We start from the raw sequence: 23,407 nt of genomic DNA on the forward strand, positions 1-23,407 counted from the left end.
GAACTTGCAGCTGTTCAGAGCAGCGACAAAAAAGTGTGGTTTGTTGCCGTGAGCAAACCAGCAAGAACTCGTCACAGAGCGGTGTTGTGTTGCCTGTGATAGCACGTGTGAACACAATGATTGGGAACATTTGTGGAATTATATATATATATATAAAATAATAATAATAATAATAATAATAGAAATCCTGCGCACTGTCTTACTTGCAAATAAAAATGTATTGGTAAAGAGACAACGTTTCGGCAACTGGGCCTTCAAAAAATAGTGATTAATACTATTTTTGACGTATGTGTAATTCATCATGAGGTGTCACTATTTGTCTATCGTTTTGTGATTAAAGGTGCCATAACATGCTTTTTTCACGTTTCGTAGTCTAGTGTAGTCTAGTGTATAATTGGTAATAATAAGGGTTGTGCAACAGCCTTAACATAATAGTTAAGAAATATCACCCAGACCTTGGACCCCCTCACCAACCCGGAAATGCAAACGGCTTGGTTTGATATTCGCCCCCAACCTTGCGAAGAGCGATCTGGCTCCCCCGCCCAACCCGTGACGTAGTCTCAGAGAGCGTGTGTGCCCCGCCCACCCGTGACGTAGCCCCACAGCTGTCTGCTCCGCGCTGCGCAGCTCCGCGCGAATGAGTGAGAATCTATCTATCTATCTATCTATCTATCTATCTATCTATCTATCTATCTATCTATAGAGATAGAGATAAAAAAAAGTCTTATGTCCATCACGCTCTTATTTCCTGGTTTTTCGTATCGGATAGAACTTCTCTCCGTTTATTTTCCCGGTTGCTGCATCAAGTGCCACATAAACCTTCACCATTGTGATAATAGTAAAGAGTGCGATATCATTAATGACGTTTTGGGCCTCTTTGAGCCGTGTTTCCTCGTAAATCGAAGCAGAAAAACTCCGGAATGAGCTTGAAGGGAGACAGCAGCGCGGAGCCGGGGGGAAGGGGGCGGGAGGCGGCAGGCGGGGGGTGAGGGGGGCTAATGACGCATGCTTGCCCTTATGACGCGGTCTTGCCCCACCGCCCGTCAGTTTGGAGATTTGTGGAAAGGAGATAGTCTGTACTAAAGCTAAACACTGCGGGAATCAATCAAAAAAACACTCTGGACAAATATGAAGCACAAATAGCAATGTAAGAAGGTTAAAAGCTCTGAAAAGTCGATTTTGCATGTTATGGGACCTTTAACATCTGTGATTGGCCACTCCTATTTTTTAGGCCACTCCTATTTAAACCTCTGTCCCATCCTCAGTTACCCATTTGCCTGACGAAGGCCCAGTTGCCGAAACGTTGCCTCTTTACCAATACATTTTTATCCGCAAGTAAGACAGTGTGCGGGATTTCTTTCCCTAGTACAGTAACTTTTTTTTTTAAATGCACAAATGCAGGTTGTTGCAGTTTTTATTTTATTTTTTTAACACTTTAACAGTGCACCTTTTTTGAGGTAGCTTGAATAAGAAACAATAGTGCAGAATTTGAATTAAATAAAAAAGCAGCTCAACTTAAAATCCCCAGAAGCATGTAAACAAATAAACAAAGTGTATTAAAATTGCAACAGTGTCATAAAGTAAGGCCATAATGTGCTTTTCAGAACTGCACTCTTAATACTCTTGGGCTTAAATAATAAAACGTATGTTTTTCTTGATGAAATCCATCTGTTGTCGAGTCGAGAGTAGGCCAGGGGCCAGTGTTTGAAGCGACCTACACTCATCCTCGCAGTAGCCACGGTGTCTATCACGCCGTGTTGGGAAAGCAAGTTCTGTACGCAGAGATGGCCAGAATGTGCGACGCAGCGCACACTCCGCACTCCCGTCTCACACATAGCTTTCTTCATATTAGCAGCGCTTGTCACGCAAAATTACACCGACCCGTTGCTTGTCGATGCCCCAGTTATTGAGCATTTTTTCCTTAATCTGTTAAGATGCTCTCTGCTGTGTGGTGTCCGCGAAATTCCCTGGACATGCGGATGATTGATCCATGATGCAAGTTAACTGCCGTAAAGTGTGGGCAGTAAAATGTCATGATCCATTCATGTGTTATACGGAGGAGAGAGACTAATAATAAGCTTGAAATGTATAACGCTGATCAAACTAGTAAGAGTAAAATGTATATCCGATCACTGATCGGGATGCAACATCCGATCAGAAAATAATAAACAATGCTTTAGGTTACATCTGTCATGGAAGAGCAAATCCATGGATGTACGCGTTGCACTAAACAAAGACTGCAGCACAACAGAGGAAGTGAGGGCTTATTACTGATGTCATCAATGCAGTTAAGTTGATGAATCATTTACAAGATTTATTCATTTACAGGAACACGAAAGACCCCCGAGGAGACTTCTCTGTCTTTGAAGAAGAAGGATCTGTCCAAGTGCATCGAGAGTGGACTGTCCATTCAGTGTGTCACATGCACTTCTACTGAGACGATACATAGCTTCAGATGACGTCACAACATCCGGGTCACTGCCCCCTCACAAAACCTTGATACCGAGTAAGCTAACTGTCATTCTGATCAATCTCAAAAAGTTGCTCAGTTTTGGGATGTTCAAATCACTGATGCTCCAAATGCTCTGCGTAACCACGTGACACGCGGTAGTTATGGTGTTGTTTCCCCCTCGCAAACTGAATGCCCCCGTTACTAGGTCAAGTGACCCGGATGACGACGTCAGCGTGAAGCTATGTATCGTTGCTGGGACAACGGTAAAAACGTGTATATCTTTCATAAAAAGCAATAAACATGTAAAATAATAGTAGAAACACACTCTCAGTAATTCACTTCACATCCAGCCGAACCGATAAAAAGAGTTCACTTCATTAGTGTTGTTGTTTTACGTTTGTAGCGTTAGCCGACTAGCGTTAGCCGACTAGCGTTAGCCGACTAGCGTTAGCCGACTAGCTAACGTCACAAACAAGTTAAAACTATGGCCTAAACGCCGGATATAAGTGAAGGAAACACATTCCTTTACAAATATTATGTCATTCTTCACTCACCTTCGGCTATGTTGAGTTGGAGTCGTTGTAGGTCGCGGGTTTAAGCAGCGAGTCCAGCAGCATGGCAGGCACTAGATCATACACGCCTAACTCACGGAAGTACTTCTTCTTCTTCTAGTATTGTTTATCAGCAGTTGGCACGCAACTAAAGGTGCCACCACCATTACCGCCACCGGCCGGTATGGAGTGTGGGTTGGGAAGGCCCCAACAGTCCTTAAATCCTCCCCATTGATCCTGTTGACTTAAGGTACATAAGGAGTACCTTTACTATAACCTCTTGTGAGATGTTCAGCAATCATTCCTTGATACTAAATCTAATCCCATGTTCACATACTCTCTCTCACAATTTGTCTTTGCTGTTGATATTTCGGGCAATGAATAATGACATGCTCCACTGTCTCTTGGACTCTGCAGCGCTCGCACTCCCCTGTTCAATGTTTCCCTATTATTCTGAGGGTGTCATTCAGCCCTGTGTGTCCCAACCTCAGACACGTCAGAACGTCCTCCTCTCTGCGGCTCTTACTGCTCCACTCTCTTGTTCTCCCCTCTGCTCTCGTTTGTATAATATAGAAAAACCGGCCTTTGAGGCAAGATAAGATAAGATATGCCTTTAATGTCCACACATGGGGAAATGTGGGTGTTACAACACAGTAGATACAGGGGGAAAGGACAGATAACTTATAGGAAGTTAAAAAAAACACTCTTAATAGAAGAACTCTTATAAACAAAAACTATTTTAACAAAACCTTGTAAACAGGTCCTCTCATATCTTAATAGGGAATGGAGGGAAGAAAAATAAAAATAAAGATAAAATAATAATAATAATAATAATAATAATAAATATAGCCGCAAGCGGCAATGATCGGCCCTCGCCACGCTGCCGCCACGCCGCAAGAGGAGGGGGCGCTAACGCGCCCCAATTGTCCTTTTATTACGCCTACTGCTGAATCTGTGACGCTGTCACATCTTCTCCCCTTTGTTTTACCATCAAAAAGCAATTTTATTTTGAATTCTTGGCAAAATGTGCAGCTTTGCCGCACAGACACCGTGACTCTTAGAATAAAAATGTGGATAACTTTTGATGGTCCACCCCTGAAGATGAGTCTCACCAAATTTCAGGTTAATAGGGCTGACGCCCTAAGAGGAGTTTGTGAAAGTCTAAAGTGTAAACATGTTCTGGCGATTTCCCCATTGGAATAACATGGAAGGTTTCGGTCATCGTTACGGCAACGCCATAACAATTATGACATGGGTCTCATTGACTTTTTTGATGGGGCCAAAATTGAGTTGTGTGTCAAATTTCATATAATTTCGCAAAACTAAATATTTAACCTCCATATGAAATCTGTAGGGGGCGCTGTGGCTCCAAATTGATTTATTTCACTTCTAGTAGGTTTAGGGCAAAGAGTTTAACAACTGATTCTAATTTGACGCAATTCGGACTTTATCTGCGCAAACGGCAGAAATGTAAAATTTTGGAGATTTCTGAAATTCTTGCTACAGTTTGCGGCTTCGCCGCACAGAGACCGTGACAGGGTCAATGTCATTTGGATAGCTTTTGATGTCCCACTCCTCAGTAGCATTTTCACCAAATTTCAGCTTTTTAGGGCCAACGCCCTGGGAGGAGTTCGTAAAAGTACGACGTTTGGAAAAACTCCGAAGTCATGTTTAGCCATTTTTGAAGCAATATGGCCGACATTTGGTTGGGCGGACGGCGTTGCCGCAGTAATAGTTTTTACTTCTCTTGTCACCATCTACCTCTGCGCCAAATTTCATGATTCTACGATCAGATTTTTTTTGGGTCATTTCCCATCTCTCAATGCATTTTTGGTACATTTGGGGGCGCTGACGCGCCAATTTTTTTATTTTAGAAAAGGGAAATAGCCAGAATGTAGAGAGGCACGATTTTTAGAGGTGTGCAAATTTTTGTGACTTTTCATCAATGTTCACTGGGTGAAAAATAGGGGGGTTGGTCCCGAGAAGAAGAAGAAGAAGAAGAAGAAGAAGAAGAAAGAATAATATTCCGATGCGAAAACAATGTTTCCCATTTTTCAAATATCATAAACTATACATTTTCGGAAAGCGCTCGCGCTTTCCTACCTCATGGTGTGGGTCCCTGGTCACTGACGGGTACTTTCGTTGATTTTGAGTGGGCTCCGCCCACTTTGTGTTTTTTGCCCTCTATACAGTAATAATGTTAAATTTTTGCATTACATGCTTAAATGCACGGAACATGCAAGAGATGGGGAACGTATTCGTGAGGTACTTAGCGCAAATGAGTGCTTTATATGGGGATGACGACCGCGTTTAGTGCGCACTTTTGCACGGGCTTCGCCCGTTTACAACGGTAATGTTCCATTTTCCTACTACTAATTAGTATGCACGGGGCGTGCATGAGTGAAGGAGTGCGTTAGTGAGTGTTTGGAAGTGGGCGAGTGCTTCGCGCTCGATTTCGTGCGCACTACGTGTGCACTTTCGCAGCCGTGCTTCGCACGGCCTTACGAGATTAATAGGCCTCTCGCCAGCTTGTGGTTCTCGGGCCTAATAATAGAAATAAAAGTAGCAGGTATAAGACAAATAATACTAATAATAATGGTAAAGTTCACATTAACACTACTACATTTCTTTCTTCTCAACAAACTCAGATCTACCCCAGGCTCTTTCAGAAACCATGGAGGGACATTAGAGTTTGGAACTGTCGGGCTCACGTTCAGCTGGTTAATTCCTATTTATTTGAGCTTCACTCTCTCCTATCCACCCAAAGCTGGTGAACTGTGCTTTTTCTTTTTCCTGACATGGTTTTAGTACATTTAGTCCTGGGTGGCTTACACTATGTCCTTGTAAATTAACCCAATATGTTAGAATCATCTGCTCTCTTCTGCTATCTAGAGGCATCTCCCCCTTTTCAACTTGGAGTGCATCTACTGGAGTTGACCTCATCGCCCCACAACACACTCTTAAAGCTTGGTTCTGAACTATATCTAATTTTTTTAGATTACTCCTTGAAGCTGAGCAATATACAATACACCCATAGTCAATCGATGATCTGATCAGAGCCATATATATTACCTTCAGGCATTTCCGGCTAGCTCCCCACTCCCGTCCCCACTCCCGTCCTCTCAAGCACCTCATAATGTTTACAACTTTTTTACACTTCTCTACTGTTTTACTTATATGCACTCCCCATGTCAATATAGTGTCAAACCACAACCCCAAATACTTAAACTCACACTCGTAAAAAACATTGTTTTTGTCTTATTTACAGAAAATCTAAATCCCCACTTAATTGTCCATGTTTCCACTTTATGTTTGGCTTGTTGCAATTTCCCCCCAGTATATTCAATATTTCTACCTCTCTTCCACATTACTCCATCATCTGCAAAAAGAGAGACCCCTATAGGGCCTTCCACATTACAAAATATTTCATTATTCATAATAGAAAACAGCACCGGGCCCACTACACTCCCCTGTGGCGTACCATTTTTGATGTCATACTTTGAGCTAAAATCTTTCCCCACACGCACTGAAATATTCCTACCAAAAAATTCCTAACCCATCCTAACATCTTGCCTCTTATTCCCATCTGATGCAACCTTATAATTAGCCCCTCCCTCCACATCATATCATCAGCTTTTTCAATGTCAAAAAATACTGCAACAACACACTCCTTATTCACTTGGGCTTTTCTAATTTCATGCTCCAAAATAACTGCTGGGTCTATTGTACTCCTGCCTTTCCTAAATCCAGACTGGTGGCTTTTAATCATTTCATTTTTTTCCAAAATATAGCATAGTCTTTCATTGATCATTTTTTCCATTAGTTTCCCTACATGCGATGTCAAGGCTCTAGGTCTATAGCTCACTGCCAAGCTGGGATCCTTACCTGGTTTACAATTTGGTACTATTACTGCCTCCTTCTACTGGTCTGGTAGGAATTCTCCATCCACACTTTATTATACAACTGTAAAATTAAGGCTTTACTTTTTCCACTGAGGTTCTTCAACATACAATAACTTCATCTTTTCATACTTATTTAAAGCGTCATTGAGTTCCTTCATTGTAAATTCAACATTAATTGCACTATCATAGTCACTGATATCATCTAATCTATTGGTGTTATTTCCCACAATCTTTCTTCTTGCTCTCTTTTCCTCTACACTCAGATTTTCCCGACTATTAACTTTTACATATTGCCTAGCTAACAACTCAGCTTTATTTGCATTATCTAGAACTACTTCTTCTCCATTTTTCATCACTGGGTAACTAAAACTTTTATTAATACCAGCCATTCTTTTAATTGTTCCCCAAACCTGACCTACCGATGATTGTCTACCAAGCGTGTCACAGTAACCTCTCCAATACTCTTTCTCCTTTTACCGTTCTTTTTACCATTGCTATTTTCTTTTTATAATCAATATAATTTTGAAAACAATCATTTCTTTTCAATACTTTAAATGCTTTATTCCTCGCTCGAATGGCATTTGTGCATTCTTCAGACCACCAAGGGACAATCTTTCTTTCTTTTCTTTTTTTTTTCTTTTTTTTTTTTTTTTCTTTTTTTGTAAGGCCCAAAATCACAACAACAGTTGCCTCTGAGGGCCACAGGGAGAAATGAATCAACAATGTCTGTGGTGGCGAGGGAGTCAGACAATGTCTGTGGTGGCGAGGGAGTCAGACAATGTCTGTGGTGGCGAGGGACGATGTCCCAGGGTCCTCTGTCCTTAGACTCTCCTTTCGGTTTTGCTTACCTTTGCTCTTCCTTATTGTCTGCTTTGCTGCTCTCACAATCGCAAGACACAAAGAAGTTTACATCCACGTTTACTTTCTCCATTTCATTTTCACAAATGACCCTGAATTTATTCCAGTCTATTCCTTTAAAACACCACCTACTTATTCCTTCCGTGCACTCTCATAATTAAAACTTATCTGTTTTTATTGGGTAGTGATCACTCCTTATCAACGACCCAGGTGCTCATCCCAGCAATATGATGTGCTGATTCTGTTCCATTCCTTGCATTAAATCTAGTTCCACTCCCGTCATTCAAACATACAAGACCCTTCATATCCATTAAATCCTCTATCACCAACCCATTCTCATCATTATGCCCACAACGTACTATGAGCATTAAAATCACCACAACATGTAGATTTGCCCTCAAGATGAACCATAAAATCCTGCAGACCCTCCAGTGTTAAACGCTTAAGATGAGATAAGATATTCCTTTTTTGTCCACACATGGGGAAATTTTGTTGTTGCAACGCAGGTAGATTCAGAGGAAAAGGATAGATAACTTATAGGAAGTTTAAAAAGCACTCTTAATAGAAGAACTCTCCCCCACACTTCTATCACAATGAATTATAATTATTTCCCTTTACTTAAAACTCTATACTGATCCCATTCCTGATAAATATTGCACATCCTCCACCATTTCCTCCTTGCCTATCCCTTCGAACACACTCGTACCCTCTAATAACAAAATCTAATGTTGGCTTTAGCCAGGTTTCTTGAACACAAATGACATCCGGTTTCACCTTACTATCTTGTACATATCCTTTAAATTCCTGTCCATTTGCAATGAGACTCCTGGCATTCCACTGCAGTATAATCAGGTCTTCTCACTTGTTTCTCCTCCTGCCTTACTGTTCCCCTCTAACCTTTTGTTCATTAGCTCCCAAGAGATACCTTTAGCACCCAGGAATTTCTCCGCCCCCTCTACTATCATCTTAGCTTTGTCTGGTTTACGTTTGACTTGTTCAGAGCAATTTATCACATAAGACAAAAATACTACCAAGTCATCAACAGCAAGTACTATACTTGTTCCTCCTCTTTTTGGAACAACACTGGTGTCAGCAGTGTTTCCTCGTTTCTGTATTTGGACCTTCGTTGCAGCTTCTGCATACGAGATGTTATTCAACATTTTTACCTTTTCAATTTGTACAGCTTTCTTTCTTACCTCACATCCACCAAACGTCGCAGTGTGCTGTCCCCCACAATTACAGCACTTAATCTGAGCATTTTCCTCACATTCTTCAATCTTATGTTCACCTCCACATTTTAAACATTTCTGCTTCCCTCTATACACCGCTGCTATGTGGCCATAAAGCTGACACTTGTAGCACCGGAGTGGAGGAGGGACATATTCTCTTACCAGGAAACTCAAACAGCCGACCTTCACTCTCTCAGGAAGCACATCTTTAAATTCCAATAAAACCGACATGCTCTGAATTCTTTGGCCATCACTCCATCTCATCAATCTCTTAACAGAATCCACCCCTGCACCCAAACTGTTTTTAAACTTATCCAGATCTTCATCCAGGGGGATTCCTGTGACTACTCCACGTGCTCCTTTCCTTTCTCCAACAACCTTAAACTCACTTACAGCCATCTTTCCAATGCTACTTTTCTGCATTGCTGAGTTTTTCTGCGCCTCCGAATCACACACAATCAGTAGATTACCATCTCTCAACACTGGCAAATGCTACATCCCCCAATATCTTCTTTATCTCCCTTGACAGCGCCAAGATTCCAATTTTTCCTAACTCACTCTCAGTTTTAAATTGAAGGATTACTTTAGGATTATTCTGCTCTCTCACTACTCTTTTCCGACCCTCCGATCTCCCTTCATCTGGACTGGGCAGAAGAATGAAGCGATACATGAGCATAAGTAACAAACATAGTAGCATAATCAATATACTTCATTCCCCCTGTTGATATCTGAAGGAGATCACAATCAGAACCCATATATAATCAAATAATTCACATAGAACCAAACCATCACTGGTGAGAAAACCGTGCATCAATATAAACATGTCTACTACAGAACTGCAAAACTTTCCCATTGTTCGGCTCACCAGACAACTCTGAAAAATAAAGCACAGCGCAGCACACTAGACAAAGGGAAAGGTTAGAGTAGATAACATTCCTCTTCCTCCGGGAGGACAGCATCTTCCTTTGGCACCAACATATCAACATATACTGACCTCCTCCTGCCTGAGCCACAAAGCCGTCGATCGTTCGTTCCACCAGGTGGGTAAGACACCATGAGGGTCTTGATACAGGGTATGCAGCCATAGCCACACAAGACCAGGATGGCCAGGAAAACGGCGAGGGAGAGTATCACAGACAACATTAACCCTTTCCATTTACCAAAATAATTCATCCATGAATCCCACATGGATGTGTCTACCCCCGAATGCTTTTTCATCTTTCTATTTAGTGTGCGTAATCCGTCAACAACCTGGGTCAAACGGCCCCCTTCGCGTGTGTTATTCGGTATAAAAGTACAACATTGCACCTCCCGTATCATGGCGCAAATCCCGCCTTTCTCTGCCAAGAGCATGTCCAAGGCTATACGATTCTGGAAGGCCATCAGAGAGGTAGCGGCTAGCTGCTCGTGTACAGCAGTGAACCCTTCCTGGGAAAAATTACCCAGTTTCTGAATATTATAATGGATGTAATTAATTCTATCAACGTTTTTATTTATAGTACACCACGGGCAAAAGAATGATTCAAATCCTGCGGCCACTTGATTACTGATTTTATACTCGTCTGGTACACCCCGTGGGACTCCTATGGCATCGACGTAGGTTGGGTCAGCTTCACTCAGCCAGGGAGTGGATTTCCCTACCGATCTCATGGGACGCAGTGGGTTCTCTGCCATCCGGACAGGAGAATCAGCCCACTGCAAAATGTCGTTAGCTGTCATGGGAAACACGACTGCCTGCACAATGAGAGATACTAGGGCACAAGGACCTTCATTCTTGCCGTATAATGCATGGTGAAGCACTTTGCCTCCGCACCACCAATAGAGATCTGCGCGCGTCAGTAGAACGATATCTCTATGTAAGCTATACATTAGCGCGCAGGTCCCTTCCGGGACGTGGCCAAATTTATTTCCACCTCCGGATTTATTAATACTTCCCCTGCCCAGTAAACTCCTAACCGTGGTACAGAGGCTGAGCAGGCATAGTACTCGTTGCAACACGATTTTATTTGGTTACATGAAGCGGAAGGCAGGACATGCGGATCAGCGGTGGCAGACACGCGCGCGACGAAAAAACATCGAAAAACAGACCCAAAAACAACAAGACACTTCCGGCTACCCACAATGCCACCCTCTCTCTTCAAGGGGCCAGCCAGGCAGGTAACAATGTATTTCCGGCAGACTACGCACCACACAGAGCACTGCTGCCTCTCACTGGTGATAGTCCGTTATGACGCTCTGTACACCTGCTGATGCAAAGAGGGGACAAGCAAAGTCTTCACTGACACAGATTTAAACCCCAGATCAAAGAAGTGGGACAAAAGTGATCTCCTCTGAACTGCAAACCTGTTACACTCCATTAAAACATGGGGGACAGTTTCTTCTTTTCCACAGGTTTCACATTGGCCATTATGATGTTTTCCAGTCAAGAAGAGGTCCGATGCTAAGCCCCAGTCACAGTCTCGTTATCAGGACAGGCAGTTTATGAATATTCACCTTCAAAAAACAAGGAATTCTTTCAATAGCTTCTACTGTCTTTTATAGTAGGTTTAATTTCTAGGTATCAAGCACACCTTGTACTTTTTTCAATTCAACCCTAATTAGATAATAATAATACAATTTAATAGCTTCTAAATCAGGTAAACTAGAAAGTCAAATCTAAGTTTTTTTTTAGTACTTTTTGTCTCCAGGTATCATACACACTTTTTACTTTTTCAAATTAACCCTTTATAGGTTTTTAATGAATATTCATCTTTAAAAATCTAGGAAGGCGGCAACCCCCGAATCTGGTGGTGGACGCCGGAAGTACGGGATGGCGTAAGGGATAAGGTTTCTTCTGCTTATGGGACTCCTAAGGCCGTTGACAGGTATCGGCAGGCCAAGCACACCGCTTGTGTCACAGAGGCAAAAACCCGGGGCGCTCCCAGGGAAATTCACTGTCACTGTTGTTTGGTCACAGTCTCAATAATCGTGATCAATCATTAAATCGTGATATTTAATCAAAACGGTAAAATTTGACATCCCTGCTCTAAAACCAATAATTGTTTGAATAATCGTGATTACAGTTATGGTTTTAATAACTGTGATTGTCATTTTTTTTTCAATAATTGAGCCTTAACGTTACTTTTCACTTGCAGATTTAATAGTGAGACAAACAAAAATCACACCTTTAGCAAAATGGAGAAAGAAATGTGACTATTTTTTGTGTTAAAAGTCAGTCTGCTTTTAATAAGACAAACTCAACTCAAACTGAAATCGTCAGTGTTGAAAGAAAAGCGTTCAATCATCTGTCACGTGGCCCGGCTCGGAAAGTGTTATAATAATGGGCTCTGGCAACATCCAGACAGTTTTCTTCCTTATACGCTGCAAAACGGAAGCGCTGGGCTGAACGTCTGCTCAGGCGCGTTACATGAGAGACACGCAACTTTGTAACACACAATCAAGACGCCAAACCGTTCTATTCAAACAGGCCTGCGAGACTCATCGACACCACATTCAACAGTCCCTAGTTCAAAGGGCACGTTACAGGTTTTTATTTGGTGTGTCTGTATCTGTTGTACATATGAACCATAGTTTTACACCGATCGAGCGGCTATATGCAAGGAAAAGTACAAACAAATCTATAGAAAATGACAGGAAGTGACATCACATTAGGGTCCAGCCAGAGTAGATGTATAATTTACACAAAACAACTGTTTTTCACCCTATAAATGTTAATTCAACAAAATAAAGGAGCGCTCATATATTTCTATTTGTCGAATCAAAAAGTGGTTGCTGGGTAATTCACTAGTGTGATGTCATAAATTACAAACAGGAAGTAAAACTATAAACCTAAACCTCTACGGCCAAAACCGTGCAGTAGACACGATTAAAGCGGGCAAAACTATTTAGTATCTTTATGATAAGACTAAGCCAAAAATAGTGACAAAAATCTTTATCTAATTCCTGATAACGATAATCAGACAATATTATTTCAATACAACAGAAATGTGTTTAAATGTGTTAGTTGAGGTTTGAACTTTTTACCATCAACAATAAACTTAATATTCAAATTCAGCCCATCTTAAAAACAACATTGATTTTATATATTTTGCTAACAGAACATGTATTTAACCCAAAGTGGAACGACAACACCACAAGATCACAGGAGTTCACACTATTGCAAATATTTTTTTTTTTTTTTATAGAAAACGACCAGTGTATTTACATGAAAAACGACAGAATGAACCCATAATTCACTCCCAAATCTCACAGTATCTCACTTGTTTATTCTTTTCTGTTGTTGTGAATATTAATCCTTCAAAAGAACCCAAAATGAATTTGACAAAGACACCATTGATCGATTGTTCGACTAAAGGTCTACAGCACAACTCAACAGGACATATTTTGACTTTTTTTTTAATACGCTCTGATTTTGAATACAGCCCAAAATGGGTTTGAATATTGAGCAAATGGTTCATGGTTTTGAACCGTCATCATATTTGCAGTGGTTTTCAAAGCAAAGAGTTCAGTTGGATTTAACCAATTATTCAAAATATTACCTCATGACCATAGGTGAGGGAATGTAGATTGACCGGTAAATTGAGAGCTTTGCCTTTCGACTCAGCTCCTTCTTCACCACAACAGACCGCTGCACCGATCCAACTGTCAATCTAACGTTCCCTCTTCCCTCACTCGTGAACAAGACCCCGAGATACTTGAACTCCTCCACTTGGGGCAAGGACTCCCCACCCACCTGGAAAGGGCAAGACACCTTTTTCCGGTTGAGAACCATGGCCTCGGATTTGGAGCTGATTCTCATCCCAGCCGCTTCACACTCGGCTCAAACCGTCCCAGTGCATGTTGCAGGTCCGGGTTTGATGGAGCCATCAGGACAACATCGTCTGCAAACAGCAGAGATGAAATCCTGTGGTCCCCAAACCCTCCGACCCCTGACTGCGCCTAGAAATTCTGTCCATAAAAACAAAAAACAGAACCTGTGACAAAGGGATGCCCTGGCATCCAACACGCACTGGGAACAGGTCTGACTTACTCCAATGTACACAGCTCCTGCTCCAGTCATACAGGGACCGGACAGCCCTGAGCAAAGGGCCCCGGACCCCGTAGCCCCAGAGCACCCCCCAAAGGACACCCCGAGGGACACGGTTGAAAGCCTTCTCCAGATCCACAAAGCACATGTGGACTGGTTGGGCAAACTCCCAAAAAACCCTCGAGCACCCGATGGAGGGTATAGAGCTGGTCCAGTGTTCCACGACCGGGACAAAAACCACTCTGCAGGTTCGACTATCAGTCGTATTCTCCTCTCCAGTACCCTGGAACAGACCTTACTGAGGAGTGTGATCCCTTTGTAGTTGGAACACACCCTCCGGTCCCCTTTCTTGAACGGAGGGATGACCACTCCGGTCTGCCAGTCCAGAGACACTTTGATGTGTCAGCCAAGACAGTCCTACAACATCCAGAAACTTTAGGTACTCAGGGCAGATCTCATCCACCCCAGGAGCCCTGCCACCAAGGAGTCTGCCAACAACCTCAATGACTTCAGCTTGGGCGATGGACGAGTCAGCCTCAGAGTCTTCAGTCTGCTTCCTCTTCGGAATATGTGATAGTGGGATTACGGAGGTTCTCAATGTATTCCTTCCACCGTCCTGACAACATCCCCAGTCGAGGTCAGCATGTCTCCACCCGCACCGTAAACGGTGTTGGTGAAGCACTGCTTCCCACTTCTGAGGCGACGGACGGTTTTCCAGAATTTCTTTGGGGGCAACCAGTAGTCCTCCTCCATGATCTCTCCAAACTCCTCTCAGCGACAGCACAAGCTGCGGCTCGTCTGGTCAGCCGATACCTGTCAAAGGCCTCAGGAGTCCTACAAGCCAAAGAGGCCTGATAGGCCTACTTCTTCAGCCTGACAACATCCCTTCCGGTGTCCACCACCGGGTTCGGGCGTTACCGTACCTGCAGGCACCTGAGACCTTGCGACCACAGCTCTGAGCAGCCGCATCGACGATGGAGGTCACGAAAATGGTCCGCTCTGACTCAATGTCCCCAGCCTCCCCCAAGAAATGGGAGAAGCTGTTCCGAAGGTGTGAGTTGAAGACCCTACTGACAGAGGGCTCCGCAAGACGTTCTCAACAGACCCTCACAATGCGCTTGTGTCTGCACAGCTTCCTCCTCCGCCAGCGGATCCAACTCACCACCAGGTGGTGATCAGTTGACAGCTCTGCTCCTCTCTTCACCCGAGTGTCCAAGACACGTGGCCGGAGGTCAGATGACACGACAACGAAACCGATAATTGATCTCCAGCCTAGGGTGTCCTCATACTTCCCAAATTATTTACCATCCCAGGGGGGAGATAACACATTAAAAAATGGGAGATTGCCCCCCTATGCGGGAGATTTCAAATTTTATCAGAATTAACCGAAAATAACACTAATGAGGCGAGCCACATGACTCATCGGATGCATATTCGTCCCACTTTACGCTTCATAGTATATTTCTATATTAAACAAACCATGTATTGTAGAACCGGTATTTATTTTCATCAGTCGATTTATCCTTATTGGCGCCGCTATCTTTCTTAACGCTCATGTCGTTCACTATCATGGTGTAGATTTCGGATTAAATTTGACCTGCGTTGAATTCTGGGATGGAAACGCTCAGCAGCGTAATCACAACAAACATGGCGGCGCCCGTGTCCCCCGTATGCTCCCCCCCCCCGCTCGCCTTTGCTACCAAAGTAAAGGCTAGTAGAAAAGGTCAATTTTTATTTTTTTAAATAAATATCTCCAAGAGAGTTGGGAAGTATGCGTCCTGGTGCCACGTGCACTGATGGACACCCTTGTGCTTGAACATGGTGTTTGTTATGGACAATATTCTCTGGGACTAGGATTTTAGGTAGTTATTGTTCGGATTTTAATTTAAAAAGGGCAAAATCTGAAGCTTGTTCAGCAAAACATTAATACCTACCGAGTCTCGTTTTCTGAAAAGGGAGCACTTTATCCATTGACTGAAAACTATAACTCTAAAAAAAAAAGATCAATAAAAAGTCTATAAACCAGAATGATTTTGTGTAGTTTAATAAACAAAAATATCAAAGCAAGTAATTACACATTAATTACACCAGCTATGTCTGGGATCAACGTGAAAAGTAAGTTTTGATTAATTCTAAAATAATCTGGATGAAACCTCAATTTAATGCCACTCTGCAAGTTTCAGCCACTCTCAGGTCTCATGTGTCCAAGAGAAGGCCCAGATGTGGATCAAGGCCTCCTCAGAGATCTTTGGGTCCTTAGAGCCGTCTGTGGCGCTGGTCTTTGCTCAGAGTTTAGCGTTCGAAGATTTGACATTCTGAGCACAGTGCTGAGACGTGGGAGACAATGGAAGCCCCTCCCACACATCATTAGCAAGTACATTAAATATGACATAAACACATTTCTAACACAGTTCTTAAGGCAAACTAAACTAAAGCATGATTTATTTACAAGTTTAGATCACACAGTAAACGTTAAGTCAGTTTAAATGTGAAATACAGTCATTAAGGACTTCATCCTGAGAAAGTTTCCATCCAGCAGAACAAGAGGATTTGTTACAGTGGACGATTCCACTTCTCCACAGGGGTCAGGTCCTTGGACCCATTTGGTGTCCTCTGTGTTCTTTATCAGAGGTGTTGACCCAAAGGGGGGGAGGGGGGTGTGGTGAAGACAGTGTTGTTGGTCCATGGGGGATGGGGAACATTCTTCCACCCATCCAACATTTTGCTTTGCTTTCTGCAACAGTGTCTGAATTATGAAAAGGTAATGTCTCTTAAAGGTCTCTATGGACACATATGTCCTACAGAGGCCATTTTGTTCAGAAAGAGCTCTTTGAATAGAAATTTAACGTTAAACATACCGGTCGCATACAATAGTGTCTTGAAGCCATGGGGCGGGAAAAGCCCTGTCCATTCTGACGCTAATCAGGTACTCAGTGATGAGGGAGCTAACATCAGCTAACAAAAGGGTTTTGATAGCCCTTTACAGTTAGGATACAAAGGAGAGTAATCTCAAGTGAAATTGTAAACACCCTTCATAGAGTAGAATAAATATTTGCATTCTCAGACTACATCCACATATTGAGAATGACTCTTGAAGGAGTTGGGGGGAAAAAAAAAGTGTCCAGATGATGAGCTCATTTATGGTAAAACATGAACATTAGCAGGCGTTTGATATGAAAACACATGCATCTGATAAAAGCCTTAGCCGCTAAGGCTTTTCAACAGTGTGGACTCTCATGTGTTTTATTAAGCTGCCTGAGTGGAAAAATGCCTTCTGACAAACATTACAGCTGTAAGGTTTCTCTCCAGTGTGGATTCTCATGTGTGATGTTAAGTTGCCTGACTGGAAAAATGCCTTCTGACAAACATCACAGCTGTAAGGTTTCTCTCCAGTGTGGATTCTCATGTGTTTTATTAAGCAGCTTGAGCTTGAAAATGCCTTCTCACAAAAATCACAGCTGTAAGGTTTTTCTCCAGTGTGGATTCTCATGTGTGCTATTAAGTTGCTTGACTGGGAAAATGCCGTCTCACAAACATCACAGCTGTAAGGTTTCTCTCCAGTGTGGATTCTGGTGTGCCTTTTGAGAGCGCTTGCTGTAGAAAAACTGTTTCTACACTGGTCACACTCATTTAGTGTTATTCCTGTGTGGGTTGTGTAGTGATTCGAGAGCTCAGGTGATGTTCTAAAAGCCTTTTCACACTGGTCACACTTAAAAGGTTTCTCTCCAGTGTGGATTCTCATGTGTGATGTTAAGCTGCTTGACTGGGAAAATGCCGTCTCACAAACATTACAGCTGTAAGGTTTTTCTCCAGTGTGGACTCTCATGTGTGATGTTAAGCTGCTTGAGCTTGAAAATGTCTTCTCACAAACATCACAGCTGTAAGGTTTATCTCCAGTGTGGACTCTCATGTGTGTTATTAAGCTGCTTGAGCTTGAAAATGTCTTCTGACAAACATCACAGCAGTAAGGTTTCTCTCCAGTGTGGATTCTCATGTGTTTTTTTAAGTAGCTTGAGCTTGAAAATGTCTTCTGACAAACATCACAGCTGTAAGGTTTCTCTCCAGTGTGGATTCTCATGTGTTTTTTTAAGTAGCTTGAGCTTGAAAATGCCGTCTCACAAACATCACAGTTGTAAGATTTCTCTCCAGTGTGGATACTAGTGTGTATTTTGAGAGCTCTTGCTGTAGGAAAACTGTTTCCACACTGGTCACACTCGTATGGTTTTTCTCCTGTGTGAGTTCTGTAGTGTTTCTTGAGCGCAGAAGAACAGCTCCATGTCTTTCCACACTGGTCACAGGTGAACCCCATTCTTCTGATGGACTTTTAGATCTGCCATGAACACAGAAAAAGAAGATGTTAAGTAATAATAGGGTTAAATAAATAACTTATACTTTTGTCAATTCCTTATCACCATTGAGAGTGGTGTTGTCATGGAAAAAAATAAGTCATTTTCACAAGCTTCAGTGAGTTATGAAACGAACAGAACTTTACTGTTTCTATAAGAATGTGGACAGTATAACAGGCTCTGGCTTTGGGTGGGGACCGACAGCATCAAACAAGTCTAGCCAGAGCTCTGTCATTCAAACATGTTTACATTCAACATTTAATGAATGTAACACATTGATTTAATTTAACAATTAAATGTGTTTGTGTGAATGAGGGTAAAGTGGGAGAGTCATGTTTGATCCTTTGTATTTCACATTCTGAGTACTTTTTTTTCCAGAGTTTTTTTGGGCCTGTAGGCTTTGACAGGACAGTGCAGTGGGAAATGGGAATGAGACTGGGGAACGACATGCAGCAAACAGGTGAAAGCCGGACTCAAACTCATGAGGCCGCAGCCCGCCCCACACGGCAGGCGTCTCTCAATGCTCGGGGTTTGAGAGACTCGACTAAAACCAAAGCACATCGTTTTCTTCTTCAAGAGACACACACCAAAAACACTGATGAAAAATGTTGGGGAGACAAAATATATTTTAGTTATGGAACAAATTGGTCAGCAGGAGTCGCAATGCTTCTACACAACATTCCTGGGAAGGTAATTGGCTCTAAAATGGCAGTTTGGGTCACTTGACTGGGCAACAGTTCACACCTGAGAGAGCTTCATAAGAAGAAAAAAATGTGTGTTTCCGGTAACTCGACCTGGATTTCAAAATAATGAAAACCAGACCTTAAACATTTTATTGCATATTTACTGGCCGTATGTTTCGAGAATGTCAAATTGTGAGAGCAAACTCAAAAGCTGCGGGGAAAAAAACATTTGTGGGCATCGTAAGCTATGAAAATCACCACACATTTGATTAGTTTTGTTTTACCCACGGGCGCATCCATGTATGCGCCCGTGGGATTTAATCATATAACCGTTACATGAGCAAACATATTTCACAAACGTGGTGTGAGTACAGCGCCAGATCAACTCGGGGAACTTGCAGCTGTTCACAGCAGCTACAAAAAAGTGTGGTTTGTTGCCGTGAGCAAACCAGCAAGAACTCGTCACAGAGCGGTGTTGTGTTGCCTGTGATAGCACGTGTGAACACAATGATTGGGAACATTTGTGGAATTATATATATATATATAAAATAATAATAATAATAATAATAATAATAGAAATCCTGCGCACTGTCTTACTTGCAAATAAAAATGTATTGGTAAAGAGACAACGTTTCGGCAACTGGGCCTTCAAAAAATAGTGATTAATACTATTTTTGACGTATGTGTAATTCATCATGAGGTGTCACTATTTGTCTATCGTTTTGTGATTAAAGGTGCCATAACATGCTTTTTTTCACGTTTCGTAGTCTAGTGTAGTCTAGTGTATAATTGGTAATAATAAGGGTTGTGCAACAGCCTTAACATAATAGTTAAGAAATATCACCCAGACCTTGGACCCCCTCACCAACCCGGAAATGCAAACGGCTTGGTTTGATATTCGCCCCCAACCTTGCGAAGAGCGATCTGGCTCCCCCGCCCAACCCGTGACGTAGTCTCAGAGAGCGTGTGTGCCCCGCCCACCCGTGACGTAGCCCCACAGCGGTCTGCTCCGCGCTGCGCAGCTCCGCGCGAATGAGTGAGGAGAATCTATCTATCTATCTATCTATCTATCTATCTATCTATCTATCTATCTATCTATCTATCTACAGAGATAGAGATGGATAAAAAAGTCTTATGTCCATCGCGCTCTTATTTCCTGGTTTTTCGTATCGGATAGAACTTCTCTCCGTTTATTTTCCCGGTTGCTGCATCAAGTGCCACATAAACCTTCACCATTGTGATAAGAGTAAAGAGTGCGATATCATTAATGACGTTTTGGGCCTCTTTGAGCCGTGTTTCCTCGTAAATCGAAGCAGAAAAACTCCGGAATGAGCTTGAAGGGAGACAGCAGCGCGGAGCCGGGGGGAAGGGGGCGGGAGGCGGCAGGCGGGGGGTGAGGGGGGCTAATGACGCGTGCTTGCCCTTATGACGCGGTCTTGCCCCACCGCCCGTCAGTTTGGAGATTTGTGGAAAGGAAATAGTCTGTAATATAGCTAAACACTGCGGGAATCAATCAAAAAAACACTCTGGACAAATATGAAGCACAAATAGCAATGTAAGAAGGTTAAAAGCTCTGAAAAGTCGATTTTGCATGTTATGGGACCTTTAACATCTGTGATTGGCCACTCCTATTTTTTAGGCCACTCCTATTTAAACCTCTGTCCCATCCTCAGTTAGCCATTTGCCTGACGAAGGCCCAGTTGCCGAAACGTTGCCTCTTTACCAATACATTTTTATTCGCAAGTAAGACAGTGTGCGGGATTTCTTTCCCAAGTACAGTAAAAAAAAAATTTAAATGCACAAATGCAGGTTGTCGCAGTTTTTATTTTATTTTTTAACACTTTAACAGTGCACCTTTTTTGAGCTAGCTTGAATAAGAAATAATAGTGCAGAATTTGAATTAAATAAAAAAGCAGCTCAACTTAAAATCCCCAGAAGCATGTAAACAAATAAACAAAGTGTATTAAAATTGCAACAGTGTCATAAAGTAAGGCCATAATGTGCTTTTCAGAACTGCACTCTTAATACTCTTGGGCTTAAATAATAAAACGTATGTTTTTCTTGATGAAATCCATCTGTTTTCGAGTCGAGAGTAGGCCAGGGGCCAGTGTTTGAAGCGACCTACACTCATCCTCGCAGTAGCCACGGTGTCTATCACGCCGTGTTGGGAAAGCAAGTTCTGTACGCAGAGATGGCCAGAATGTGCGACGCAGCGCACACTCCGCACTCCCGTCTCACACATAGCTTTCTTCATATTAGCAGCGCTTGTCACGCAAAATTACACCGACTCGTTGCTTGTCGATGCCCCAGTTATTGAGCATTTTTTCCTTAATCTGTTAAGATGCTCTCTGCTGTGTGGTGTCCGCGAAATTCCCTGGACATGCAGATGATTGATCCATGATGCAAGTTAACTGCCGTAAAGTGTGGGCAGTAAAATGTCATGATCCATTCATGTGTTATACGGAGGAGAGAGACTAATAATAAGCTTGAAATGTATAACGCTGATCAAACTAGTAAGAGTAAAATGTATATCCGATCACTGATCGGGATGCAACATCCGATCAGAAAATAATAAACAATGCTTTAGGTTACATCTGTCATGGAAGAGCAAATCCATGGATGTACGCGTTGCACTAAACAAAGACTGCAGCACAACAGAGGAAGTGAGGGCTTATTACTGATGTCATCAATGCAGTTAAGTTGATGAATCATTTACAAGATTTATTCATTTACAGGAACACGAAAGACCCCTGAGGAGACTTCTCTGTCTTTGAAGAAGAAGATCTGTCCAAGTGCATCGAGAGTGGACTGTCCATTCAGTGTGTCACATGCACTTCTACTGAGACGATACATAGCTTCAGATGACGTCACAACATCCGGGTCACTGCCCCCTCACAAAACCTTGATACCGAGTAAGCTAACTGTCATTCTGATCGATCTCAAAAAGTTGCTCAGTTTTGGGATGTTCAAATCACTGATGCTCCAAATGCTCTGCGTAACCACGTGACACGCGGTAGTTATGGTGTTGTTTCCCCCTCGCAAACTGAATGCCCCCGTTACTAGGTCAAGTGACCCGGATGACGACGTCAGCGTGAAGCTATGTATTGTTGCTGGGACAACGGTAAAAACGTGTATATCTTTCATAAAAAGCAATAAACATGTAAAATAATAGTAGAAACACACTCTCAGTAATTCACTTCACATCCAGCCGAACCGATAAAAAGAGTTCACTTCATTAGTGTTGTTGTTTTACGTTTGTAGCGTTAGCCGACTAGCGTTAGCCGACTAGCGTTAGCCGACTAGCGTTAGCCGACTAGCTAACGTCACAAACAAGTTAAAACTATGGCCTAAACACCGGATATAAGTGAAGGAAACACATTCCTTTACAAATATAATGTCATTCTTCACTTACCTTCGGCTATGTTGAGTTGGAGTCGTTGTAGGTCGCGGGTTTAAGCAGCGAGTCCAGCAGCATGGCAGGCACTAGATCATACACGCCTAACTCACGGAAGTACTTCTTCTTCTTCTTCTTCTTCTTCTTCTTCTTCTAGTATTGTTTATCAGCAGTTGGCACGCAACTAAAGGTGCCACCACCATTACCGCCACCGGCCGGTATGGAGTGTGGGTTGGGAAGGCCCCAACAGTCCTTAAATCCTCCCCATTGATCCTGTTGACTTAAGGTACATAAGGAGTACCTTTACTATAACCTCTTGTGAGATGTTCAGCAATCATTCCTTGATACTAAATCTAATCCCATGTTCACATACTCTCTCTCACAATTTGTCTTTGCTGTTGATATTTCGGGCAATGAATAATGACATGCTCCACTGTCTCTTGGACTCTGCAGCGCTCGCACTCCCCTGTTCAATGTTTCCCTATTATTCTGAGGGTGTCATTCAGCCCTGTGTGTCCCAACCTCAGACACGTCAGAACGTCCTCCTCTCTGCGGCTCTTACTGCTCCACTCTCTTGTTCTCCCCTCTGCTCTCGTTTGTATAATATAGAAAAACCGGCCTTTGAGGCAAGATAAGATAAGATATGCCTTTAATGTCCACACATGGGGAAATGTGGGTGTTACAACACAGTAGATACAGGGGGAAAGGACAGATAACTTATAGGAAGTTAAAAAAAACACTCTTAATAGAAGAACTCTTATAAACAAAAACTCTTATTAACAAAACCTTGTAAACAGGTCCTCTCATATCTTAATAGGGAATGGAGGGCAGAAAAATAAAAATAAAGATAAAATAATAATAATAATAATAATAATAATAATAATAATAATAATAATAATAATAATAATAATAATAATAGAAATAAAAGTAGCAGGCATAAGACAAATAATACTAATAATAATGGTA

General features: G+C 42.4%; 1 protein-coding gene across 1 annotated transcript in view; it reads right to left on the reverse strand.

The window, feature by feature from the left end:
* LOC140357024 (uncharacterized) overlaps positions 1-22,550 on the reverse strand; it is a 48,895-nt gene extending 26,345 nt beyond the window's left edge. The window contains exons 1-8 of the mRNA XM_072441999.1: positions 22,460-22,550; positions 17,699-18,348; positions 17,234-17,614; positions 15,953-15,965; positions 14,352-14,393; positions 10,532-10,726; positions 10,301-10,420; positions 9,155-9,433 (exon numbers count right to left, since the gene is read on the reverse strand). Of these exons, the coding sequence (XP_072298100.1) occupies positions 9,155-9,433; positions 10,301-10,420; positions 10,532-10,726; positions 14,352-14,393; positions 15,953-15,965; positions 17,234-17,614; positions 17,699-18,327 (1,659 nt within the window). The 5' untranslated portion in view covers positions 18,328-18,348; positions 22,460-22,550. The remainder of the gene's footprint in view (positions 1-9,154; positions 9,434-10,300; positions 10,421-10,531; positions 10,727-14,351; positions 14,394-15,952; positions 15,966-17,233; positions 17,615-17,698; positions 18,349-22,459) is intronic.
* Between the last annotated feature and the right edge of the window lie 857 nt (positions 22,551-23,407).

The sequence above is a fragment of the Eucyclogobius newberryi genome, unplaced genomic scaffold, assembly GCF_026437365.1.
Source record: "Eucyclogobius newberryi isolate DKJ021-1_F unplaced genomic scaffold, fEucNew1.0.hap1 SCAF_121, whole genome shotgun sequence".
In the NCBI taxonomy this organism is placed as follows: Eukaryota; Metazoa; Chordata; class Actinopteri; order Gobiiformes; family Gobiidae; genus Eucyclogobius; species Eucyclogobius newberryi.